General features: G+C 38.0%; 1 protein-coding gene across 1 annotated transcript; it reads right to left on the bottom strand.

Annotated features, from left to right (window-relative positions):
• Positions 1-1691: 1691 nt before the first annotated feature.
• Positions 1692-21631, bottom strand: grb7 (growth factor receptor bound protein 7). Its single transcript, XM_062442459.1, has 15 exons — positions 21494-21631; positions 16484-16658; positions 14644-14770; positions 10909-11065; positions 10698-10819; positions 9259-9333; positions 7827-7964; positions 7572-7682; positions 6221-6319; positions 5680-5763; positions 5465-5581; positions 4706-4763; positions 4530-4617; positions 3882-3975; positions 1692-3783 (listed from the first exon to the last, which is right to left on the bottom strand). The coding sequence occupies exons 2-15, from the start codon at positions 16651-16653 to the stop codon at positions 3637-3639; spliced, it is 1587 nt and encodes a 528-aa protein (XP_062298443.1). The 5' UTR covers positions 16654-16658; positions 21494-21631; the 3' UTR covers positions 1692-3636.
• Positions 21632-23818: the final 2187 nt, after the last annotated feature.

The raw sequence follows: 23818 nt of genomic DNA, 5'->3' as shown, positions 1-23818 counted from the left end.
TTACAGCCACAAACCACACCATAAAAATCCCAATTTAAAGCTCAATTATATTTTCTAATGATGTAAAATGTTTCAAAGCTGTATGCAATTATGTTGAAAACACAAAATCACTTTCATTTTATTTTGCGTTTTGCTCAATAACAGTCATTTAGTCTAAAGAATATATCTATAAAATATCTATTTATATCATTAAATCTCGCCAAATTCACAAAAATACTTTCTTTACTTTGCATTTTGTCATGTGTTGGTATTTATTATAGTGTCTTTTTATTCCAGAGTTGGATGTAATAGGTGTGGGGACACTATATGTTAAAATAAATCAATAAATTGAGTGATAATTGAAATATTCACAGGGGACATGACACATGATCTACAGAATGGTATTCTACTTTTATATTAAATAGGGCTACTTTGTTAAAAACTGGAGCTTACCTCATGAAAAAAACCCTCAGAGATTAATAAAACCCACTCTGCCGTCTCTCTTTGAGGACGGGTTGAATCTTTATCACATTTTAACAGAGGAGGGTCTGAAATTTGTATAGGTCATTCTTTCCGCTCCCGCACCCCAAAAAATGAAATCGGTGATCACACATCCCTAATTGTGCTGCACATTTACGAGATCTCTTTGAAGCCTTCCTGACCCGTCTCTGCTCTGTCTTTTTTTACCCCTAATTTACCTGCCCATCTAGGCCAACAGAGGAAAAATTTGTTACCATAGCAACCCCTCCGAAGGGCTGCAGTGGAGAGGAAGGGTTAGCACAGCACACTGGTATTTAACCACACAGACACAGACACAGACACACACACTATGAGACAGAGTGGGTCAGGGCAGAATCAGCTCTTTAGCTTCTGAAGGCACATTGCAGAGCTCGGAGCCATCCAGCAGAGGATCTGTGATCTGTGCCGGCTGCCAGGAACTCCACAATAACCTTGCGGCAGCCTTTTATGTTGCTCCACCAATGGTTTCATCAGGACTCAATCCAGATTTCTTTTCTTTTTCTTTTTTTTCCCCCAGCTCGTCTAGTTTGGGGCTGATAAAGGTTTTTAAATAATTTCATTGCACATTCAGTTTCAATGAGGCAAAGCTTCACTTTTCTGTAATCTTCTTTTTGAGTGGATATTTCCACTTAAGTTTAAGTACTTTTACTCAAGTTACTCACAAATGTACAAGTACAGTTTTGAGCATTTGCATTTTATTCTGCTGTAAACTTCTTCTCTAAATTATATCAGAGAGGAAATTATGTTACTTTTTTACTTCACTGCATTTATCATACAGCAGTATTCAGATTCCGTATACAAGTAAAAGTGCCAATACAACCTAAAAAACATCATAACAAGTAAAAAATATACTACTTAAGTGAAAGTACAGATGTATTATCACCAGATTGCACTTAAAGAATCAAAAGTAAAACTCAAATAGACCCTGTTGTGTTTTACTACACAGTTATTGGATTGATAGCTGCTGGAGCGTTTAAATTACTTTACACACAGTTTGGTGGTTAAATGGTTCCCAACATAGGGGTCAGCCCCCTCAAAGGGTCCTAAGAGAAATATGAGGGATCATGAGATTTTTAATGGGAGAGAAAAAAAGAAAAAAAAGTCTTGTTGCATACATGTGCACTCTGTTTTTGGACTTTTTGAGAAATATTGGAAACCTTCAATAAAGTGTAATCATTTATAAGCTTATCACATTTTTAATGGAAAATCTGAAAGTAGCCATTAAGTAAAACTGGCAAATCAATGTAGTGTAGAAAAAAGTACAGTTCATCTAAGAAAAGGAAGTAATATACAATGCAAATACTCAAGTATCTTAATATTGTACTGAGGTATAGTCCTAGAGTACATGTGCTCAACTGTCCATCACTGTGTGACAGCTGTGTGTTATTTTACATATTATACAAACATGGTCATCAGCTAGTAAAATATGATGTTAAATAGTTCAAATCAGCTTTGTTCAGATGTTTTTTACACATTCAAATATTTCAAATTCATTTGATGAAAAGGTTTTTACACATTCACACATTTGAATGTATTTGTACAATTTTTTTTTGGACACATTCAGTAATGGTGATACACAGCTACAGTACTTTTAACCCGGTTTTGTTTCCATAGGAGATTAGAAAACTGGCCTGTTGGACTGAATGATTAATGACAGTATTTGGATATTCAGTAGGCTGACAGTGTATCAGTGGATCCTCAAAATAAAACACAAACAGCAAGTGCAAAATATTTAAGGTAAAAGAAAACATGTTCAAATAAAATCACAACTCAAGGTTCACTTACTGGCTTTTTCCATTTGCTTTAACTGCATCTTAAGAGAGTGAGTTCTCTCATTTAGTGGACCTTGAGTTTTCTTTATGAACTGTTTCCCATGTCGAGAATGAACACTCAACGATTCGTCACTTTGTAGATTAGCTGATCAACAAATACATTTAATGGATTAATCATATACTGGTAAGTCCATTCTTTAGCATAAATGCTGAACATCACATGGTTCCAGTATTTCAACTGTGAGGATTTGCAGCTTTTCTCTGTCGTAGGTGATAATAAATCAAATATCTTTGGATCTTTTTTATTGTAGGTTGAAAAAAACAAAACAATTTAAAGGCATCTTCTTTAGCTTTAAGAAGTTGTGCGGTGCATTTATCACAATTTTCTGACAAACCAAACAATAAAATATAGTAATGATAATCGTTAGTTGCAGCCCTTTCTGTTGTAAGCTGTTAACACACAAGACAATGCAGTTTCCCTTCACCATCACTGTGCAAATATAGCATTGAAAGAGTGCTTACGGTTATACTAATAAAGGTTGTCATTAAAATATAACGTGAGATTAAGGCACAAATAGGAAGTTCATGTACAAAATACAACACGGACAGAAGAGTAAGAATTTACATGCTACATTATTGCAATCTGGGGCATTTCCATGATTACATCTCTTCAGTATTAATATCAAAACTACATGTGTTCATTTCTTACATGACACTGCTATAAAACACCTAAATTCCTCTCTTGAGGGTTGATGGCTGCAGAGTGCCCTCTGGTGGCCACAATCGTTCATCTCTTCACTGACATCTGGTGCAGCCACAGTCAAACGTTTCCCTGTGCTCATCCTGAACCTGCCAGCCATCACAGCTGCATGTGTCTGAATCTACACATTAACAGTTGCTCTTTCTCCAAAGATCCCCGAAGCGCTAAAAAGTCTGTCCAACACGGCTAATTAAGCCGCCTCCACGGAGACAGCAGCTCATTAATTAAAAATAAAAAACCAACCACTGTCTGGAGCCACACATGTAGCGGAGTCTAATTAAAAATGCTAAAGAGAGGAGGAGAGGCTGAGGTGATCAGACAGTGCTTTATGTCTGGCTAACGCTTCCCACGAGTCCACGTGTAACAAGCCTGAAAACATTATCACACGGACTACATACCTTTGCACTGCACTGGCACGTAGCACGGTTGTTATCAACTGTGCTTAACAGATATCGACGCAATCTGATGACTTAGATTGGGGCTCACACTTTAAACTTGAATGAACTCTTAATGACTGATCCTGGGCCAGGAGGAGAGCTTACGTTAAGGGATCGTGGGCCAACGAGGGCAGAGGTCAGACAGGCTATGTGTGAAGGAACAACGGATTCATAGTGCCACACAGACGCAGGGGTGTTTGAGGCAGACGGGAAGGATGCCCTTATTGATTTGGTGGAACTCCACCAGCTGCAGGAGGTCTATGAAGAGAGTCAAGCCATCGTCCATGGTGTAGTACTTCCTGCCGCCATCCTCGCACTGCAAAGGGAAGAACAGTCGTAGTTAGGTTAGAAGAAGTGTGGCTGTATGAAATGATTTAAGTATGAAAACTGATTGATACAATGAGGGGAACTCACAGGGATAACCAGGTAGTGTTTGGTCTTCAGCTTATAACACAGCGAGAGGACAAAGCACTGTGCGTGCTGCTGGCTCTCACGAATGAGGAACATCCTACAAACACACACACACACACACACACACACACACATATATATATATAAGACTAAAGTAAATGTCACGTCAGCAGAGAAACACACAGATATCATTTGCCTAACATGTCATGGAAACATACTGTAATGATCAGAGTTATTATCGTTGTATAATGAACTCAACTTAGCTCCAGCAACAAATTATCAAGGAATATTAAAAGTTTGGGAATGTATGGGTAAGGTTAGGAAAAGATTGACGTTATGGAAAATTAACTATGGTGAAGGTTTAGTCAGTGTTAACTACCTAAAACATTTAAACTTAGACTCATTTGCTGTCTGTGACAAGAGGCAAACTTTACTCTCCTGAATGAGTAATGAGAAAAACGAAATGTTCCACACGCCCATTTATCACCCTGACTTCCACACCTTTACTTTCCGCCTCACTTTACAAAAGACACACGACTTCTTGCATTGGCTCTGAACATAAATAATGAGGTGCGGCATTGTTTAATATGGTCATAATTTATTGTGGATTCTGGCCGGCTGGGACAGTTTAAAAACTGTTCCTCCACTCACCCGTCTACCAGCCCCTGCTTCTCTATCAGTCTCTGTGCTTCTTTTCTAGACACGCCGCCGTGAAACCACGGTTGGATCTTGTGGATCGCTAGAAACAAAACACACAACGACAGGAGCGTGAGCGAGTTGAGAAAGCATCAAACATCAGGAGCTGATCTGCTCTCATGTGGACTTACAGGAAGGTCTCGCGGCAGAGTTCAGGTTGGGCAGACTGCACCTCAGGGCTTCTCTCCTCTGCATCAGTGAAGAGGAACAAAAACATAAAGATAAGGAACATTTTTGGGGTTTTTCTTTAACATCACTACATTATATTACAGCTATTTTTGCTATAATACAATTTTTGATTTCCTTATGAAAGAATTGTGATAGAGAAACTTGTAACCTAAATAAAAATAGAAAAGAAACAGTGCTGCAAATGTTTGGTACTTATCAGACAAAGTAAGCTGTTACGATTAATAGTATTTGTGATAAGATAAAATTAGCTAGTAACATATCAGGTTAAATGCTGATTTCTTGGAAAAACAAGCAGTCAGACGACTAGACAGGTTGTAAACAAACTTCAAGGTGTGAACTTGTCTGAGAAAGAAAATTTAAGACAGATGGTAAAAATCCACTTTTTTTGTTGGCCTCTGACTTTTTTAATAATGTTGCTGTATTCCCAAATTTCAGCTTTTATGACCAAAACTAGAAAAATAAAAAAACAGCAATTCTTCTCGGAGTTAAAACGTATCATATCCATCCTGTCCTCCACACTCCTCCTCCTCCTCTCTCTGCTTGTGTAACAGACCTCTGTGAGCTTGGCTAGACAAAACTCTGGCTACGCTTGATTATCGTTACTGCCTCTGTCGCTCTTTATCTCTCTTTTTATTGCTCTCTCCTTCTTCTCTTCCTGGCAGATCCTCTGCCAGCCGTGCCCTCCCCTCCCTCATCCTCACCCTCCAGGCTTGGCCCTCCTCCCTCTCTGCGCTCTGAGCCTCCGTTGGGTTCTGGATGACCCGTCCTCCAGCCTTCCCCGAGAAGTCCATGGCAACCAAGCTGTCCTCCGACTTTGACTGCAACACACACACACACACACATCATGTATAAGTGCATACATGTCAGATGCTGCAGATGCTACAGATATAATTCATGTCATGTTTGATGGGCTCACTTTGTTATCTGTGAGGTTGGATCCTTCCAGGCTTCGTGGGGCCGACTTGGATAGCTGATAGTTGCACTGAAGCTGTTTCCCATACTGACCGCACATAATAAAACACACACACACAATATATTATTCACAGGTTGTAAAGTCAACTTTGAAGCTGCAAGAATTAGTCGATGAATCGATTCGTCGATCAACAGAAACTTTGCTTTGGTCATTTTTCAAGCAGAAGTGCAGAATATTTGATGTTTCCAGCTTCTCAAATGTCAAGATTTGCTGTTTTTCATTTACATATATGACAGTTTATTGAATATCTTAACATTTTAGACATAAAGAAGCAATTTGAAGACATCACTGTGGCCCCTGAGACACTATGAATGCCATATTAAAACAGCTTTTCAACATTTCATAGTCTAAACGATTAATCGACTGATCGAGAAAGTAATCAACAGACTTTAGGGCTGTAATGGACAAGTAGTTAACAAATTGTTTCATAGTGTATTCGAAAGAAAAATGAGGATTATTTAATTGTTGGATTTTATTGTAAAACCTTGAACAATCTGAACGCGGATGTCCAACAAGTCCGTATCTGCTCGCTGTCAGCACAGAGGATCTTCAGGTCCTGAGTACGGATGGGGTTTCTCGAAGGCTGCACAAGCACAAACACACACACACACACACACACACACACACACACACACAAACACACACAAACACACACACACAACACAAAGTGGTCAACAGCTGGATGTGTAAATGAGAAACTGGTTGCTAAAGGCGCCTTTAGACTGTGAGACAAAAACAATTGTGTAAGTTTATTGTGCAAGTCAGATGGTGCGAGACGGCTCTAATAAAATCTCGGTCACAAACGGTGAATCATTACAGCTAAACATAACAGTGAAATATGTTTCTGGGAACATATGAGGCGAGAAATCGGCAATGTGGGAACATAATCATGATTCATATTTAATCAGGACTGCAGAGTTTGAAAGTTTGATCTGAGTTTTGTGAGTTTGGATTTCTTCTTCTGTTGAATTTTACAACAGTTGGCATCTGTAAGTGCTGCATTAACACCATCTAAGGTGCAAGACGGAAATGTTCCTGAATGTAGCTGCATGTGTGAATAGGGAATATCACTAGCAATGCTTGAAAGGTTATCCTAGTAATTTACTAGGAATCATGTGTGAAAGAGGCTTCAGACAGCTCAAAATCACACAGTGTAAAGAGGCCTGAACACATTAGCCAAAACAACTCTATCGAAAGGTACATTATTGACAGTGAAAGTGATGTTTTGTAAAAACTCCAGTTTTTATATAAGTGTTGCAGACCTTCATCCTTACTACATTTATGAACTATTGTCATGCATTTTTCACCATAGCTGCCTCTGTGGTGGCTGTAAAATGCTTTTATCAGTAGCACCGAGCAGAAGAGCTATAATGTCACATAAATTGGAACTGGATGTTTTCCCAGCAGCACAAAAATATCCATTTTGATTTTCTGCTGTTAGAGCTATTACGACTTAAATCTACTGTGTAACAAACTACTGGTGCGTTTGATATTACTGAATGTCCCCCCCCCCCCCCCCCCCAAAGTTCTTCAATCACTGTCAGCCGTGCAGAGTTATTTCTTGACAAACTCGGGAGGATTACCGCTCCAGATTCTGCTGTTCAAGTGTGAAAAATATTCTCTCAATAATCCAAAATCACAAGAATGACATGAATGCTAAACGGGTGTTGGTGGGGGAGTGTTGCTCTAACTTGCACATAAATCCTAGACACACGTACATACTGTACTTATACAAAGCCTCAGGTCGAAATGTTCTCTTAAGTATTCGCTACACAGTGTTCTGTCTGGTATAAGGACATTTTTCTGTCTTGTTAGAACTCATAAGAAGTATTTACCTTAATACAGAACGTGAAGTCTGCAGGTGCTCCGTACAATTTACGGCTGTTCACCACAGTGTACACGTTCAAATCTTCCAGATCAGCCACGTACTGCAGGTGACGAGGCTCCTAGTAACCCAGAAACACACATAGATAAGTGTTAAAGGAACACCGTGTGAAAAAGTGTTTGCTGGTTTTTTTCTTGCTGTGAAGTCCTTTGAGTCTGTGAATGTGATTAAAAGCTGAAGTAAAGAGCAGGCTTGACTTGCTGACCTTAGAGGAGCCTTTGGTGGAGCAGTAGAGGCCGGAGCGTCGGAGGAAGAAGTAGACTTTCTTCCAGGCTTTACGGCTCGATTCTTTTACCTGCAGGAAACCTTGAATCTCCGGACACGTGCCGGACCGGAGCAGGTTCTGAGGAATACACAGAGCTCATTATAAGTATTTATTTACAGCTGAAGATACATGTAAAATTTTAATGTTAAAAACACAGCCCTTCTGCAGTTTAAACACCTTTTTTCTTCACTCCGTTATATGGACTGTGATGTATGATCAGCAGCTAATTTGCATTCCCCCCTTATTTTGCTCTTCACTTTCTATGAGCAGATGATCTTTAAGAGAAGTTTCAGCAGTAAGCTTCACATCAACCTTATTTTTAAAGCAAATGTCTTTTTAAAGGATCTAAACTTGGCGTGAGAAACAGTTCTAACTGTAATCAGTGACTCATTATTTGCTGATAAATGATTTCACTATCAAAAGAGTTCAATAGAAACACCAAACTGTTTCTAGCTTCTAAAATGTGAGGACAACGCTTTTCACTGTTTCATATCTTTGTAAATTGTAATTACATTTCTCTATGAACTATTTCATTATATACAAAACATAATGAAACACAAGACAGAAAATCAATGATGAATGAAACAAAATAGGCCTGAGTAAATCGAAGCAAAAAAAATCAATAAACTGTGGAGATAAAAATGAAAATAGAGGACAAATATCCTGGTAGGTTTCTTTCTTTATATACATGAAAAAAGTAGAGCAAACTTAACAAAGCTCCCCTTAGTAATTGTGTGTCGTTGTGAGTAGAGACATAAAAGAGACAATATCTGTTATCAGTTTGAAACATTCAGCAAAATCTGAATTTGTCTGACTCGTCCAACGACGGAGAATAATCCTTGACAGCTGATTCTCCAATCATTTTTAGTTTTTGTCTCCAAAGAGGAGAAACATTCCCGTATCCATTCATTTTTTATTTCATTTCTAACAATAACTGTCCCATTGACATCTTTGTAAACTGAATATTTTTGGGTTTTGGTCTCTTAGTCAAACAAAACAAGACATTAACACACATTACCTTTGGCTCTGGGAACGTTTTAATGATTAATCAGAAAATGCTCTATTGTAGGTATGTTTCACTGAAAATCAGATACAACTGACTACAGTCCAGATTTTACTGCTTTAACATCGCACCTGCTACTGTTAACGTTACATCACTTCTTAAGTTCATCAAACATTTTAAAGTGAAAATATGAATGGAGTTTAGTCCCCAAAAAAGCTCCTTTGCATTTTCAGCCTTTTTGTTTGTCGCTTTAAATAAATATCATCAAGTTTGGCCTTCAACGCATCACTTCACTGATGATTTTCCAGTGTTGCTCATGTGTGACTCCGTGTGAATGAGCCCCTGATTTCAGACGTTTGTTTTTTTTACCTGAATGAGGTCTGACGATGTCATTCCCTTGCTGACATCAGCGCTGTCGGATATCATGGACTCAGGGAAGAAGAGCTGAGAAAGGACGGAGAAGGTTGTCTTTAAAATCCATTGAAGGAGGAAAAGGCTCATTTACAAGAAGAAGAATCTGCTCCTGAATCAAGCCTGCTCTGCTAACGCTTCGTCATCGGGCTGATCAGGATTCGGCTTTGGACCATGACTATACTGAAATGTGAAGATAAAAAAAACACACCTTGGGGGAATTATGCTCTTTTGTTTAAAATGTAATGGAGGTGACATAATAACTTGCGAGTTCAGACAAAGCCATATAGGTAAATTATCATGCAAAGTAAACCATGTGTGCACAAAACCCACAAGTGTCCATTTCCCTAATTTACTCAGAGGGAGACAGAGATCCTGCTAGTGTCTGTTTACAACTTGCAAATGCATATGAAAATGTGTGTAAGTGTATATCACTTGCATGAGGCAACAATACACACAGAGGAATGGTTGAGTGTTAATGTGCTTAATTCGAGATAACAAATGTCCCTTGTGTACCTTCTGGAGGCAGTGTGAGCACGCTGTACAGAAACACCAGCAGGAGGTTCATTAAACCCAATTTTCAATGTGAACTGTCACCTTAGTTTAACAGGACAAGCAGCACACCAGATCTAATGTAATGAAATATCTGAGGCATTGAGTCAACGTGTCTGCACCAGCACGCAACCTGCCAATCAACCCGGATCACGAAGCACAATGACGTCACTGCTTGTCAACGTCTACTGAAACAAAACAAGTTTAATAGTGTGAAATATTCTCCTTGTTCCTGCTTGAGCTGCTCTGGTGTGTGAAGAGAAGGGATGGGTATTTAGTTTAAACCGCATCTTTGCAGAGAGTTTTGGAATGTTACACGTAGAGGTTAAAAGGACACATGAGGCAACTTTATTTATTTTTCTTATCATCAACAAATCTCATGTGGGGAGCCAAACCAACAGTGAATTGATCTATTGAGTGTGTATCCAAAGCCCGGTATGTCTTATTAATCTGTTATTGTCCAAAAACAACATCTATATACTATATTAACAGAAGCACGCTCCTGCACATGCTCAGTGGCATCTTCCTTACACAGAAATAGGGGTCTATTAGTCTTTGGAGCCATTTCTCAACACATTAACGCAACCAAAACTCTTCATAATTAAAGGAACATGTCACCCAGTGTAGCGTCTGTGGGCTCATTGGAGCGTTTTAATCGTTTTTGGACGATATCAGAGGTCTACTGCACAGAGGAATAAGATATATCAGGCTGTGGATGTACACACAATACTTGTTAGTAGAGTCATTAATAGTTGGTTTGGCTCCAAAGATTTGAGATTTGTTGACAATAAGAAAAATATAGGTTATCACGAGTCGGCTCCTTTAACACACTGCAGGCTGCGTACCATTGGTTTCCTGAAGAACTCATATTTGGCGTAGTTTTTGCAGAAAACGAACCGTGTGTCACCCTTGAGGGACCAGTTTGCCTGCACATCCAGCACAACCTCGTGGTCCTCCAGACATCTCTCTGAGGAGACAGGAGGAAGCGAGCGAAATTTAAACATTTTCGATGCAATTTTACAGTTGTGGCTTTTGTATTTGGTGCTCAGTTCTTACCGAGGCCCAGGGTGGGGTGGAGTTCGAGGAGAGCCCAGTTTTCCTGGTCGCTGCAGTGAGCCTTCTGGACCAACATGTGACAAACATCTCTGGCTGTGGCTCCTCGAGAGACATACACCTTCCTGCTGTGGCTATCCTCCCCGTACACCTTTATCAACTTACAGGAAACAAAAGAGGCAGAAGAGGAATTTAGATGCTTTACCTAAGTGGCCATATCACAATGTAAAAATACTGCAGTAAGTTTATATTACTTTTAATCACAGACATTTAAAGATATATAGTGATGCTTTTTGCACTATGTGGTTTGTTTGTTTCACTTTTGATGTTAATTAAAATGATATACTTTGGATTCAAAGTATGAAACAGCATACAATTAGAAATACATGTTAAAATTAAGTATATGTAGCTCAAAATTGTACTTACACTACTTTGGTAAATGCAAATTGAGTAATAACAGGATTTTCACATGTGATTCTGTCATGATTCCCAGGTGTAACAAAAATATACAAGTTTATAAATGAGTTATCCAGAAAAAGTTGGATGAGTTTAATACGTTTAATCCACAACCGAGTGACTGAGATTACACAACATTCATTTCACAGCTGGTTTTTGGCATCGTGTCAATATTAGTGCACTCAAGAAAAGAAGCCAAAACGTCAAGCCAAGAATCTGTCATCTGTGCTGCAACGGCAGACACAACCATCCCGTGACTAATACGCTTTGACATTTGATGAGGCCATCAGTTTTTCTTTCTAATTTTGCACCAACACAGGAGTAAGTCATGTTGGTTTCTTGGGGGCTGTTTCACCAAAAAGAGATTTAGGAGCACTTGCTTACACGCAGAGTGCAGATAGTGCCAGTGTTGCCCCGTTTCACATATGACTGTCACCTGCTAGTTGCAGATACATTTGTGACAGTCAGTCCCCTCGCATGCCCGTGCACGGCTGTTTCTGTCAAAAAAGGAAATGATCTCATGTTGCAGGTCGCAGCTTGCGTGTTTGCAAATTTGGTGAAACGTGCTCATGGAAGTTGTCTGAATCTTAACTTTTGTTCATTAAAATTAGAGCATGCACGACAGAGGTTTTAAAAACGAATTCTGCATGTGATGAGCTGTCTGCTATAGAAAGAAGATGTGCAAAAAACAATTGCTATCTACAAAAGATGTCATTGGCGAAGCAGCCATGCGTGAGGAGAGCCCGTGTGATGGCCGATAAAGCTGCTGCGGAGGTGAACTGGGTGCAGGTTATACAGAGGTCATGATGTTTCTCAGAGCACGCTGTCTGACACCACGTCTGGATCCAAGCAGCACGCTCGAAATGAAAAAGAAAACAAACCTGCCCGACCAGAAACCTCCAGCGGTCAATCAACAAGTCTCGACTGGTTGGGCGAGTGCCTGCGTCAGTCAGGACAAATAATGGTGGTGTATCAACCAGGGGAGGCTTTCAGGGGGAGGAAACATTCTTTGAGTGGAAACATAGTGGTTCAATATCCGGTCAGTCCACTTTGACTTGAGTGTTTTTTTATTAAAGAGCAGGGGAGGCACAGGGAAAATATGTTTCTCTTTACTCGGAGTAAATCCAGTTTCTGTGCTTCAGACACAAAGTCAACAATGCGTGACAACAGTGGAGATTAGATCAGACAGTCAAAAACATGCAATACTCAAACACACTGGATTACATTTCACTTTCTGCATGTAATCTAATATAGAGGAGTGCTGCTTTCATGGAGTGAGCTGTTTTCTATTTTGCAAATTAATAAATTGATTTCACAGAGCACGATGCCTGTGTTTTATGCAACACACCCACACACACACACACACATGCACACACACACACAAATTTAAAAGTAAATAAAGAGCAGAAAGACGGAACGACTGCCTCGATACCAGGATATTACACAAAATAATTAATACAATCTAAACGAAGAAGTAAGCTGCATAAAAGTATGAATATGTCATTCAAAATCTATCTACTGCTACAACAAGATAAGTCATGTTTTTTATCTTTATAGCTTAATATCACAAATTTGCCTCAAAATCCTCAAAACTTTAATGGGGGCAGAAAATGTGAGAAACCTCAGGAAGCAACAGCCTCCACTCTTCTAGTTTGAGGCTTTCCACCAGTTGGCTGCAGGGGTTTGATCCCATTCAGAAGCATTAGTGAGGTGCAACACTGATGTTGGGTGACAAGGTCTGGTTCACAGATGGTGATCAAGTGCATCTTAAAGGTGTTGGATGAGGTTGAGGTCATAGCTCTGTGCAGACCAGTCAAGTTCTTACACACCAAACTGGTAAAAACATTTCTCTACGGAGCTAGCTTTGTGTATCAGGGCCATGTTATGTATCTTATGTTTTCATTCCTTAAAACAAACTTAATCAGTCGGTGGAAAAGTGACTCTGCAGATCCTTTGTGCTCCCGCTGAGGATTGTGAAATAGTGAAAACCACTATTATAAAACAGCTCCCCCCCGGCAACACAAATGCAGAACAAGTTAAAATAAACAATCCAAAAATTAATTAATAACTTTTTGTGTGTGTGTGTGTGTGTGTGTGTGTGTGTGTGTGTGTGTGTGTGTGTGTGTGTGTGTGTGTGTGTGTGTGTCAAATGACCAAAGCGTGTGCGCCCGTTCACCTCCATTACCACACATGAAACACTCCTGGGCGAACGTGGCTCGGTGACACTTTGTTGTAATTGCAGACATGTTTACTCTGGCAGTGTTTGCAAGTCAAAATAAGGCAGCGTAGGCATGGCAACAGAGTTTGCCTGTCAGTCATAATCATAACCAACCTGTAGCTACACTCTTAGCCAACAAGTCAAGACACATTTGAAAGGATCCACTTGTTGATGCCACCTGTCAGACCCTAAATATCTGGGCAGGTGTGTCGGGATTGACACAGAAGATGTGATGATTTGTCCAAAGCCGATACTTCTTAAGGGATAAGAAGTTATTCTGTATTTTTATTACTGTCACACACCCAAAGAAAAGACTAAAACCAACAATGTTTTAAGTCTGTCTCGTAAGACTTTCTGGCTTCCCGTTCCTCATTTTTAAAAACAGCTCACAAATATATAATTTCATTTTCATAAAAGGCTCGGTAACTTACGTAAACAGCTGGGCACTGTCGTTTTTAGCAAACGTTACTCAAACTCGGGAAAAAGTGTATTTGATGGGGACTATTTTCAGTGGTGGATTAATACACATTTGGCTACACAGACCATATTTGTTAATAGGATGAATTCATTGCTGGTTTTTGTGTTTTCATGGGATCTGTTGACTTGTGAAATGTGAAAACTATCACTGGGATCATCCTTTACATGTGGATCCAAATTTCTGTCTAAAATGAGGCTTTAATTCTGAGCCCTGACCATTACATTTCAACCTTTGGCAGTAATGGAGCAGGACAATCAAGTGGGTCACATCACACTGGCAACTGTTCAGTTCCTCCAATACACTGATTAATTTGTTTAATGGTCTTTAATATAAAAATGAAGCTAAAATGGTGAAATGGGAGGGAATTAAAATGGTGTTGTGACTACAAACTCGACAGTGACATAAAATAAGGTCAGCTTGGTTTGCAGAACAAACAAAATACTCAAACCAAAATGACAAATCTTGCAGCTATGAAAAACAACACCTGGACTCTGAGACTGTCTCATTTATAGTGTGTGTATTTATCAAACCTTTTCAGATGCAGTAAGACTTGTGAAGCTGCATACTAATGAAGCTTTGAACTCACATTTCTGTCACTTGACGGCGGTGGAAGTGAATTAATGAGCACCGGTGAGTTTGAGGGGCTGCACAGCTCTGGAAAGGGGTTTGGTATGGACGGGACAGAAGAAGAGAATGACTCCACACCTTTTACCCTAAAAACAGAAGAAGAAAAAAAGAAAAAGAAAAAGTTATAGACACAAATGAAAGAACATAACAAGCTGATTCAGCCGATATCAAGTACTATTAAGAACAAAATGTTCTGTACAAAATATTCTGGTTATTGCCGTTATTATGAATGAGGCAATATTTATTACTACAGTCAGTTAAACTACAGGCCAAAAAACAAAAACAATGAACAGACAGACAATAAAAGGCTACTAGAGATAAGAGGAACTGTAAAGTCAGGTGATAATTCCGTCATGGGACCTATTGTTCACATGAAAATATTGATTAGTGCAGCTGTAAAGTTTTATAACTTCAGCAGGAGCCAATGAGCCACAGAAAGTATTGAAACAAGGAATAATGTGATGTTTTCAATAAGAGAAAAATTCAATAATTTAAGTCTTATTTGTTGAAATCCATGTCAGTCCAAGGCCTGTTTTTAGTTATATATCAAAGAGAAAGTTACAAAGTCTTTAAAACGTTGTTGACAGTTGATTCTGTTGCTTCCCTTATCTCTGCTGACCTCAGCTGAACACTGCACGTCATTGATTGGGTAACAATCCCTGGCCAGTAACGTCACAACATTACCATTAAAATAATTAAGCAATGATTACAGGCCTATCAAAAAAAAAAACTTTCTCTGAAATAGGACAAGTTCACCAAATGAACACCGGAACAGGTTTTTCTTTTCTTGCTGTAATCATACTGAGCATTAGAGGATCCTTTCATAATCTACTTACAATATAAGTGATGGAGGACAAAACCTACAGTCCTCTTTCTGTGCTAAAATGTATTAGAAAGTTTATCTGAAGCTAATATGAAGCTTCAGCCGTCCAAATGAGACAAATCAAGTAGATATCTTTCAATGTTACAGTCTTTTTGTTACTATACTTCCACCACAGCTCAACAGGGAAACACAATGAGGGAATTTGATGCTAAAAAGACAGTAAATGTGGCAGATATCCACTTGATATGACTAACTCAGACTGCTGAAGCTTCATATGGAACATTTTGGAGGTGGTGAAAGGTGTTTATAATATTTTGTCTACCCCATTTACATCAATTATAGTAGATTAAACACTATTTTATATCACAAAGTGTGCTTTCATCTCCCTATTTTGATGCAAATGTTCAATTTTCACATCTACTTTTAAACAACTGTATGGACACATTGTGGATTTTGGCCTCCATCCCTGACATTAAAAGCACATTTGAAGGGTCTCCCATTACAGTGAGGGAAAACCTCTTTCAGTGTTTAAATGGTCACCCGACTGCTGTTTTAACACACCTTGAACAATTGTGAGCCGATCCTTTAACTATCCTCAGGAATTCAAAGTAAACAAAAGATAAGTCAAGAAACAAGGAAGTAAAAGAAAACCCCAGTGTCCCAACCAGTAAAATACACTCAACAGTTTTATTACGCATGTTTTTTAAAGGCTGGGAGTATCTGGAACAATGTTTGTCTTACCAGAAACTACACGATACTCTCTACACATCATGTGACTTATGACCTGAAGCTGAGTCACTAACTTGAGTCAATATCCACCGCCTACTGAAATAGCCTACTGACTCATGTTCATTGTGTGCCTGTGTGTGTGTGTGTGTGTTTGTGTGTGTGTGTACTGTATATTGAGTAACTTCATCAGCATCTGCAGCCTATGAGTAATGTCGTCTGCGTTAAGTGTGCATGTTCCTGGTCATACCTGTTTGAGGTGATGAGGATGGGCTGGGAGCGGCGTATGGAGGGAGAATCAGCTATCAGAGGAGCCAGGGTCAGAGTGGAGCTTCCCAGTAATGTCTCTGTTCCTCCGGACTTCTCATTCCTCTCCGAACCCTCAAATACTTCTGTCCAGGGACCTGCTACCTCCATCATGATACCTGAGGGGACGGAGGAGAGATTTTTTAGCCTCTAACAATCAGACTCAGCTGTCCATACAACTCCGAACTGAACTACAAAGTATGGGTGTCTCTAGAGCTGCGACAATTAGCTGATTAATCAATTAGGTGCCAACTAATAAATTCATCACCAACTATTTTGCTAATTGAGGAGTTATTCTTTAAGAAATGTCCAAAATCTCTTGTTCCAGCTGATCAAATCAGGTTTCTATAAACTGAACTGATGTTACGGTTGTAGGTTGCAGTTTCAGGTTGCATATTGGGCTTTTTTGTATCATTTTCAGACATTTTATAGATCAACAACCATCGTAATCAAGGAAATAATAGATTATTCAATCCATATTTTCTCAGAAAAATACTGATTCATTGATTGACTTATTCATACAGTACACGTGGGAGCTTACTAAGAGTGAGCCGTCTTTGGCAGAAGTGCCTTCTTTTTTTTTTTTAGAAGACTTCATTCATGATAAAACACAACAGTGCAACGGAGGGTTTAAATAAATGATAACAAGGAAAAAGATCCGGGTGTGAAGTTCAAGAAGAATATTACATCTGTGCCTCTTATGGAAATCTCATTTCCATAAGAGTGTTTTTAATGCTATGAATTTCTGCTTGAAACTGCAACATGTAAGGAAACAGATTTGACATTAAATGTTGTACAAAAACAGCTACAAACAAGTCCAGTTTCAAACAATTAACTACTGGACATTGACTATAAATCAAGTATTAAACCTGGATCTAGACTAAAAGAAAATACAGTGCTTTAAAAGATGATCTGAGAGAACTATCACAATTTTAATAAAAATGTAATGACTTAATCATTTATAAAGTGGCAAAATTCTACAGCCACACTAACGGTCCTGTGAGACTAAACATGCTGATGTTTAGTAGCTATAATGTTTCCTATGTTTAGTCTTAGTTCAGCATGCTAACATTTGCTTATTCGCAATTTTTGACCTGATGATAGCATGAGATAAAAAGTTAGAGATCAACAAGTTATTACAATTTATCTGATGAGGAACAACAGACCAAATCATAATCCATCCACTAGCTGTCGAGATATTTCTTATATATTTCAATACATATAATTTAAATGATCAATTTGGACAACAGAAGATCATAATGATAAAATTCTGAATCTATAGATGTTGTTATTGAATTATCATCAGTTATTTTGCCAGGTAATGAAAAATGAATCAATTAGAAATAAAATGAGACCATTTTCTTCTACACTTTATTATTTAGTCAATGAATTTCAACCCTCCTCCCACATAGCAATTGCTGTGTTTTTTCCATTTCTGCAGTTTAATGCAGATATGACTTGTGTGTACACTCATATGAATCAAATCAGACAGTCAGACGTCTGCTGTGTGTTGAGTTCAGATCAATGGATTAACTGCATTAAAATCTAAAGTTCATGTGCTCGTTGGATAGTTATTCTACTTGTCTACTCTTGTGGCTTCATAGACAAAAACATAAAGGCTGCCGAACAAAGACAACTTTAAAATTGAAACATTAAAAGTATTGTGGTATAGTTCATTGTCACATGTTCCACAGAAAACATCACATAGAGACAATACATAATAATACACAGACTAGTCTACTGGGCTTTCATCATTCAGTGTTCTTGGAGAATAATTGTGGCAGACGAATGTTTTGAACTGCTTTATATGCAGGTGGCACGCACACAGCAGCAGGTGTTGTTGTCATGTCGTGTGTGTGTGTGTGTGTGTGTGTGTGTGTGTGTGTGTGTGTGTGTGTGTGTGTGTGTGTGTGTGTGTGTGTGTTTGTGTGTGTGTGTGTGTGTGTGTGTGTGTGGAAATTCTGGTTCATGTTCTTCTCTGGCGTCGCGCCACGTCAGTCTATTTTAGGTAACGAAAGTCTTACTCAACGGTGTTGTTGTACTTTATTGTATGCTAATGTGTTTAATTTGCTGTGGTAGTTTCATTATTGGTCTTATTCCAGTTATGAAGAACGACATGTTCTCTGTGTGCTGACTAACAGCAGCAGCACAAACACTGGCTTCAGATAATCAGATGCAGATCTACAGATGTCACTACTAACAACATTACGAAAGTTTGATATCAACAGTGATGCTCAACAGATCAGATTAAAATACAAACTGACTTCTTTGTCTCTCGTGCATAAAGACAAATGTAAACAGGTCTTGTTTCCCAGAGAAGTTTCATTTGACTTTTACTGAAGGTGAAACGGTTTCATCATCGACTACGTCAACAGTTTGGCCATTTTGGTCCTAACTGAGAAATCTCAACAACAAGGGGTCTGACTTACAATTATTAGCATTATTGATTAATCTGTTGTTGATTTTCTGATTGAATCGATTAGTTGTTTGTTCTATAAAATAACAGAAAATGCTCCAGGTGACTTCCTCAAATGTCTTGTTTTATCAAAGAAAACTAAAGAAACTAATTTGGAATTTTTACATTTTCTTCTTAAAGACTCAAGATGATAAATCGATTATCACAATAGTTGGCAATTGATTTATTAGTTGTCTACCTGATTAATCAACTAATCATTGCAGCTCAACTCAGTACTGTAAGGTAAGCTAAACAACTATTATGGGTTCAGATTCTGTCCAAACATTCATTGTCCCCAGAGGATGAATCTTAATAACTTTAGAGATCCTCTTTTCCTCTATTGCCATCGTTAGGTTCACATCTGCTATTGGACTGCCATGACATTTGGTACATCCATGTCGTCACTAAAGTTAAAGTGTAATAACTTTATGATTCAGTTTCATCATAAGACCAACACTTCGGTTTACGACCAAATATAAAACCAAAAGTAACACTAGACGAAGAAGGTGAACATCGTAAACATTACACCTGCTAAACGTTAGCATGTTAGCATTTAGCTCAGAGCACCACTCGGAGTCACTAGCATGGCTGAAGATTCTTAATCTTGTTGCCTTCAGAGGTTTATTTTATCAGATTAATAATCCAAACCTAAATATTACCTACATTTTTTCCTTTTATTAGAAACACATTTAATATCTACGGCTGCTAAATGTCATTTTATATTAACACTGCAAAAAATTATTATTTCATCATTATTTATTTGTCTATGAATGTCGTTTTTGAGTAATGGTTATACAATAACAAACATAGCTCATAGTGAAGTTTTAGGATTAAGGCTGGGTGATAATCTGATCATCCCTATATGTTGTTTTACAAAATTCTGCAACACAAATTAATAATCCTTACTGAAGGTTTTGTTTTTTATACATTTGAAGAGTTGAATGCATAATATGAAACACCATTCGTTGTATTTAACATCTGTTTTACATGTGATTTTGCCTACATTTGCCATTTTTTGTGAGAATAGAAACACTGCTCATATTAATGTGATATTTATTTCAACCACATCAACCGGCCCTACTTCAGATACTATCCAACAATGTCCAGGAGACAGGCTTTGTTGTTTTATTACTGCTGTGTGCATGATGCAGATCATGTAGCCTGCAGGTTTAGAAGCAGTCTTGGTGTTTTAATCAGGTGAGGGAGCAGCAAAGGTTTTCTGACAGAGAGAATCTGAATATTTCCTTTATTCCCCACACAGCAGCACACAGACACACACACACACACACACACAGCAGCACACAGCAGCACACACACACACACACAGCAGCACAAAGCAACAGCGGGTGGATAACATCACTGTTTTTGGACAGCAGCAAACACCAGTATGCACTAGTTTGAGTTTTAAATCTCTTCCCAGCAGGTGAGGATCAACTTTAAAAGACCTGTGTGTTAGCAGGTGTGTGTGTGTGTGTGTGTGTGTGTGTGTGTGTGTGTGTGTGTGTGTGTGTGTGTGGCAATCTAAATAGCACTGCAATTAATTATTTTCACTCTCAATTCATTTGGTGAATAAATTCTCAATTACTTGATTAATTTTGTGGTAAAAAAAAAAAAAATGTCCTGAGAGCCAAAGTGATGGCTTTAAATGTATTGTTTCTTCCAATTAAACAACAATCAAAAAACTCAAATTAAATTTTGTCGTGACAGAAAACTAAAATAAGCCGCAAATCCTCACGGTTAGGAGAGAGAAAAGTGTGAGAAAATGTCACATTAAATGACTAAAATGATGAATAAATTATCCAAATTACTGCCAATAAATTAGAAAAACAAATAATCAACTCATTGTTTTTCCTGTGTGGTGACTACTAAAGCAAAGAGCTATACGCTATAACAAATACTACAGTAGTATACTAAGTAGGCCAAAATGATAAGGTTCCCACTGAGCACCTGACACTTAATATTATACATACTGGGAAGGAAAACACTTGTTATCAGACTACTAACACCTCACTAAGTGCTTAACACAGAGCCTGTGTGTTGAAATAACAGAGTGCTGCTGTGGAGGAATACTATTTCACAAGTCCATGATAAACCTTTAAAGTCTGAGTTAAGAAATGTTGGATTACTGAGATTTCTTCTTTTTTTTAAGTTTTGTATCTGTAAACAAAGATTTGTGAGGAGCAGCTGTACAAACTAACTCTTTGTGGTCCCAAAAAAAAAAAGCCTCAAATCTAAGCTGACACAGGTGTAGCTGGGCACTGCGCCAAACTCTCATACAGAAACTGAAGAAAAACGACTCACCTGTCCTCACACAGCCTCATCCACACCAACACACTTTAATTAAACCCACATGAACACAATGATTAATTCGGCTAACTTCGGCTATCCCTATTTATTTGTATCAACGTTTTAATCGAGGTTAAAAGCAGCCATGCACCTGTTTGAAAAGCTTCACACTGAGCTGGTTAATAGCTGAGAAACAGGTGTAAAAACTCCTACCTGTGTGCTGCGTTTGGTGTCTGCTGGGTCTCAGCTGTCACACATACTCCTGATCCTCAAACTGATGCTCTGTTTTTTTAGTTATATGTGGCAAACAGAACAGGATGCCGTGCCACTACAAAGTGCCAACAACATGATCTGAGCGGTAAAGGGAAGAGAGGGAGGAGTCCTTGGCCATCAGGTGTGCACCGAGGACCGCCCACTATCCCTCCTTCCTACCTCCAGCTGCACGAGGAGATTACAGGTACAGGTGTTACACCATATTAGGAGACCGATCAGCAGTGTTGGGGATTAACTAGTTACATGTAGCAGCGTTATGTAATTTAATTTTAAAAATAAATGTAACTGTAATCCGTTACAGTTACTGATGAAAATGTTGATGATTACAAAGGAGGTTACATCTGAAGTAAAACCTTTAAGATTTTGCTCATTTTTTAAATATTTAACATGCTACTGAATACATATATTGCTGTTTTTAATTCGTTGAAATCATTATGTTTTTATATTTAGTAAATAAATCATGATGTGAGCTTATTTGGAGCACACATGGGCTTAAATGGTGTCACAGTACCAATTAAGCTCATGCCAGACTTTTGACTTTATTCCAAAATCTACATGAACTAATGAATACATTTTCAAATGAGAGATAAATGTTGCTTTATAAGAAATGATCTCCCTTATAAATCATGTCAGTATCCATGAAAAACACCTGAACTTAGATGTTGGTGCTTAATGGGAACATTTACCCTAACAGCTGAAAACATTGGTTAGAAAATTAATCAAATGTAATAAGTTACATTACTTTGATTAAGTAATTGAAATAGTTACATTACTTACTACATTTTAAATAGGGTAACTAGTAATCTGTAATGTATTATATTTCCAAAGTAACCTTCCCAACCCTGAGTATCAGAATCTGTGACCTGCTGTATTGGAAGAAATACTCACATCCTTTATTTAAGTAAAGATATCTGATACAGGTCTATTAAACACAGGATGTTTCACTTGTCATGAAGTATTTTTACATTGTGGTATTGATACTTGTCTGGAAATAAAGGATCTGAGTATTTCTTCCATCACAATTGGATTCATATCCATTTGCGTCTTTTGCTTTCATTTTTCTTCTTTTTTAAAGCAGAAGTGAAACAAACAAAAAGCAGTAATTGCTTTGCTGATGAGAGATAAAAGAGACTTTTCTATTACCACATATCACTTTGATCAGAAAAGATTTGATATGTGGTTATTTTTTTCCTTTTTAAAGTCACCCTTCATTTAATTTGATTGATTCATTGATTTATGGTTTTATTTACTGGTTTTGAACCAAAACCAGAAAAGTAAAGTCAGTCCAGAAAATAGCTGCAAAAACACACTTTTACACACTTATTGTACATTTAATTCATTACTGTATATTTTGAACAGGCTGTATATAATGTATGAATATAAAGCAGCCTGATGTTTCTCTTTTTTTAAATTATCATTCAACATGTTCTCCTTCACTCTTTTGCTCTCTTTGCATCCTGTTTACAGTTCACGGACATTTTCATATGCATTTACATATTGGCTCATATTGTGATTGCTGACTGTTTGTCTCCATCTAGTGGTTGAATTTCATCTGGTGACAGAAATTGTTGTTTTTTGTACTTAACATGTTCATTTTCCTCTGAGCTGAGTAAAGTTTAACCAGCAGTTCAATCTGAGTTACACATTTACAGACATGTGAAACTCTGATAGCAAGAAAAGACACGTTTAGATGTGTTTACATTCTTGTTTTTGTTGGCTTTGTGAAGCATTTTGTAACATTTAAAAACATACTGTATGAATAGAAGTTTATTATTATTAAAATATTGTTTTTACTTTTGTTCCCAAACAAAATTACATTCTTTGGCATAAGAAAAAAATAAATATTATCCCACTGTTGAGCATTTTTGCATCACTGTATGAGCGATTTATTAAAAGACAGGATGAAATGTGTGCTGATCAAGTGATCAAGTAGTTATTAAGATGGTCCTCAGACTTTACTGTCAACAAATCTTTGTTTTTTCTTCTTTCCTCTCCCATTAATCATCTCATGACCCCTCACATTTATCTGGTGACCCTTTGGAGGGCCCCACCCCTAGGTTGGGAACCACTGGACTAAACTAGCTAACTGTATATAAAGTAGTGTAAACTAGCTCCACCTCCAGCAGCTACAACAGTAACATGCTGCTCTAACACTGATGCTTCACTATTAATAATCTAATGATGTCATATATAATAATATATCAGTCAGAGGACCAAACAACTACTTTACTGTAATACTGCATACTACATCACTCATAATACTGC

Source organism: Scomber scombrus, chromosome 21 (assembly GCF_963691925.1).
Source record: "Scomber scombrus chromosome 21, fScoSco1.1, whole genome shotgun sequence".
In the NCBI taxonomy this organism is placed as follows: Eukaryota; Metazoa; Chordata; class Actinopteri; order Scombriformes; family Scombridae; genus Scomber; species Scomber scombrus.
Note: the sequence above shows the minus strand (reverse complement) of the source record. Positions and strands in the feature narration are given on the sequence as shown.

Coding starts and splice junctions, on each gene's coding strand:
- grb7 (XM_062442459.1), bottom strand. CDS start 16,653: ATGATGGAGGTAGCAGGTCCCTGGACAGAAGTATTTGAGGGTTCGGAG. Junction 7,683..7,826: donor CCACCAAAGGCTCCTCTAAG/GTCAGCAAGTCA, acceptor CTGGGTTACTAG/GAGCCTCGTCACCTGCAGTA. Junction 5,582..5,679: donor CCAACCTCACAGATAACAAA/GTGAGCCCATCA, acceptor TGTGTGTTGCAG/TCAAAGTCGGAGGACAGCTT.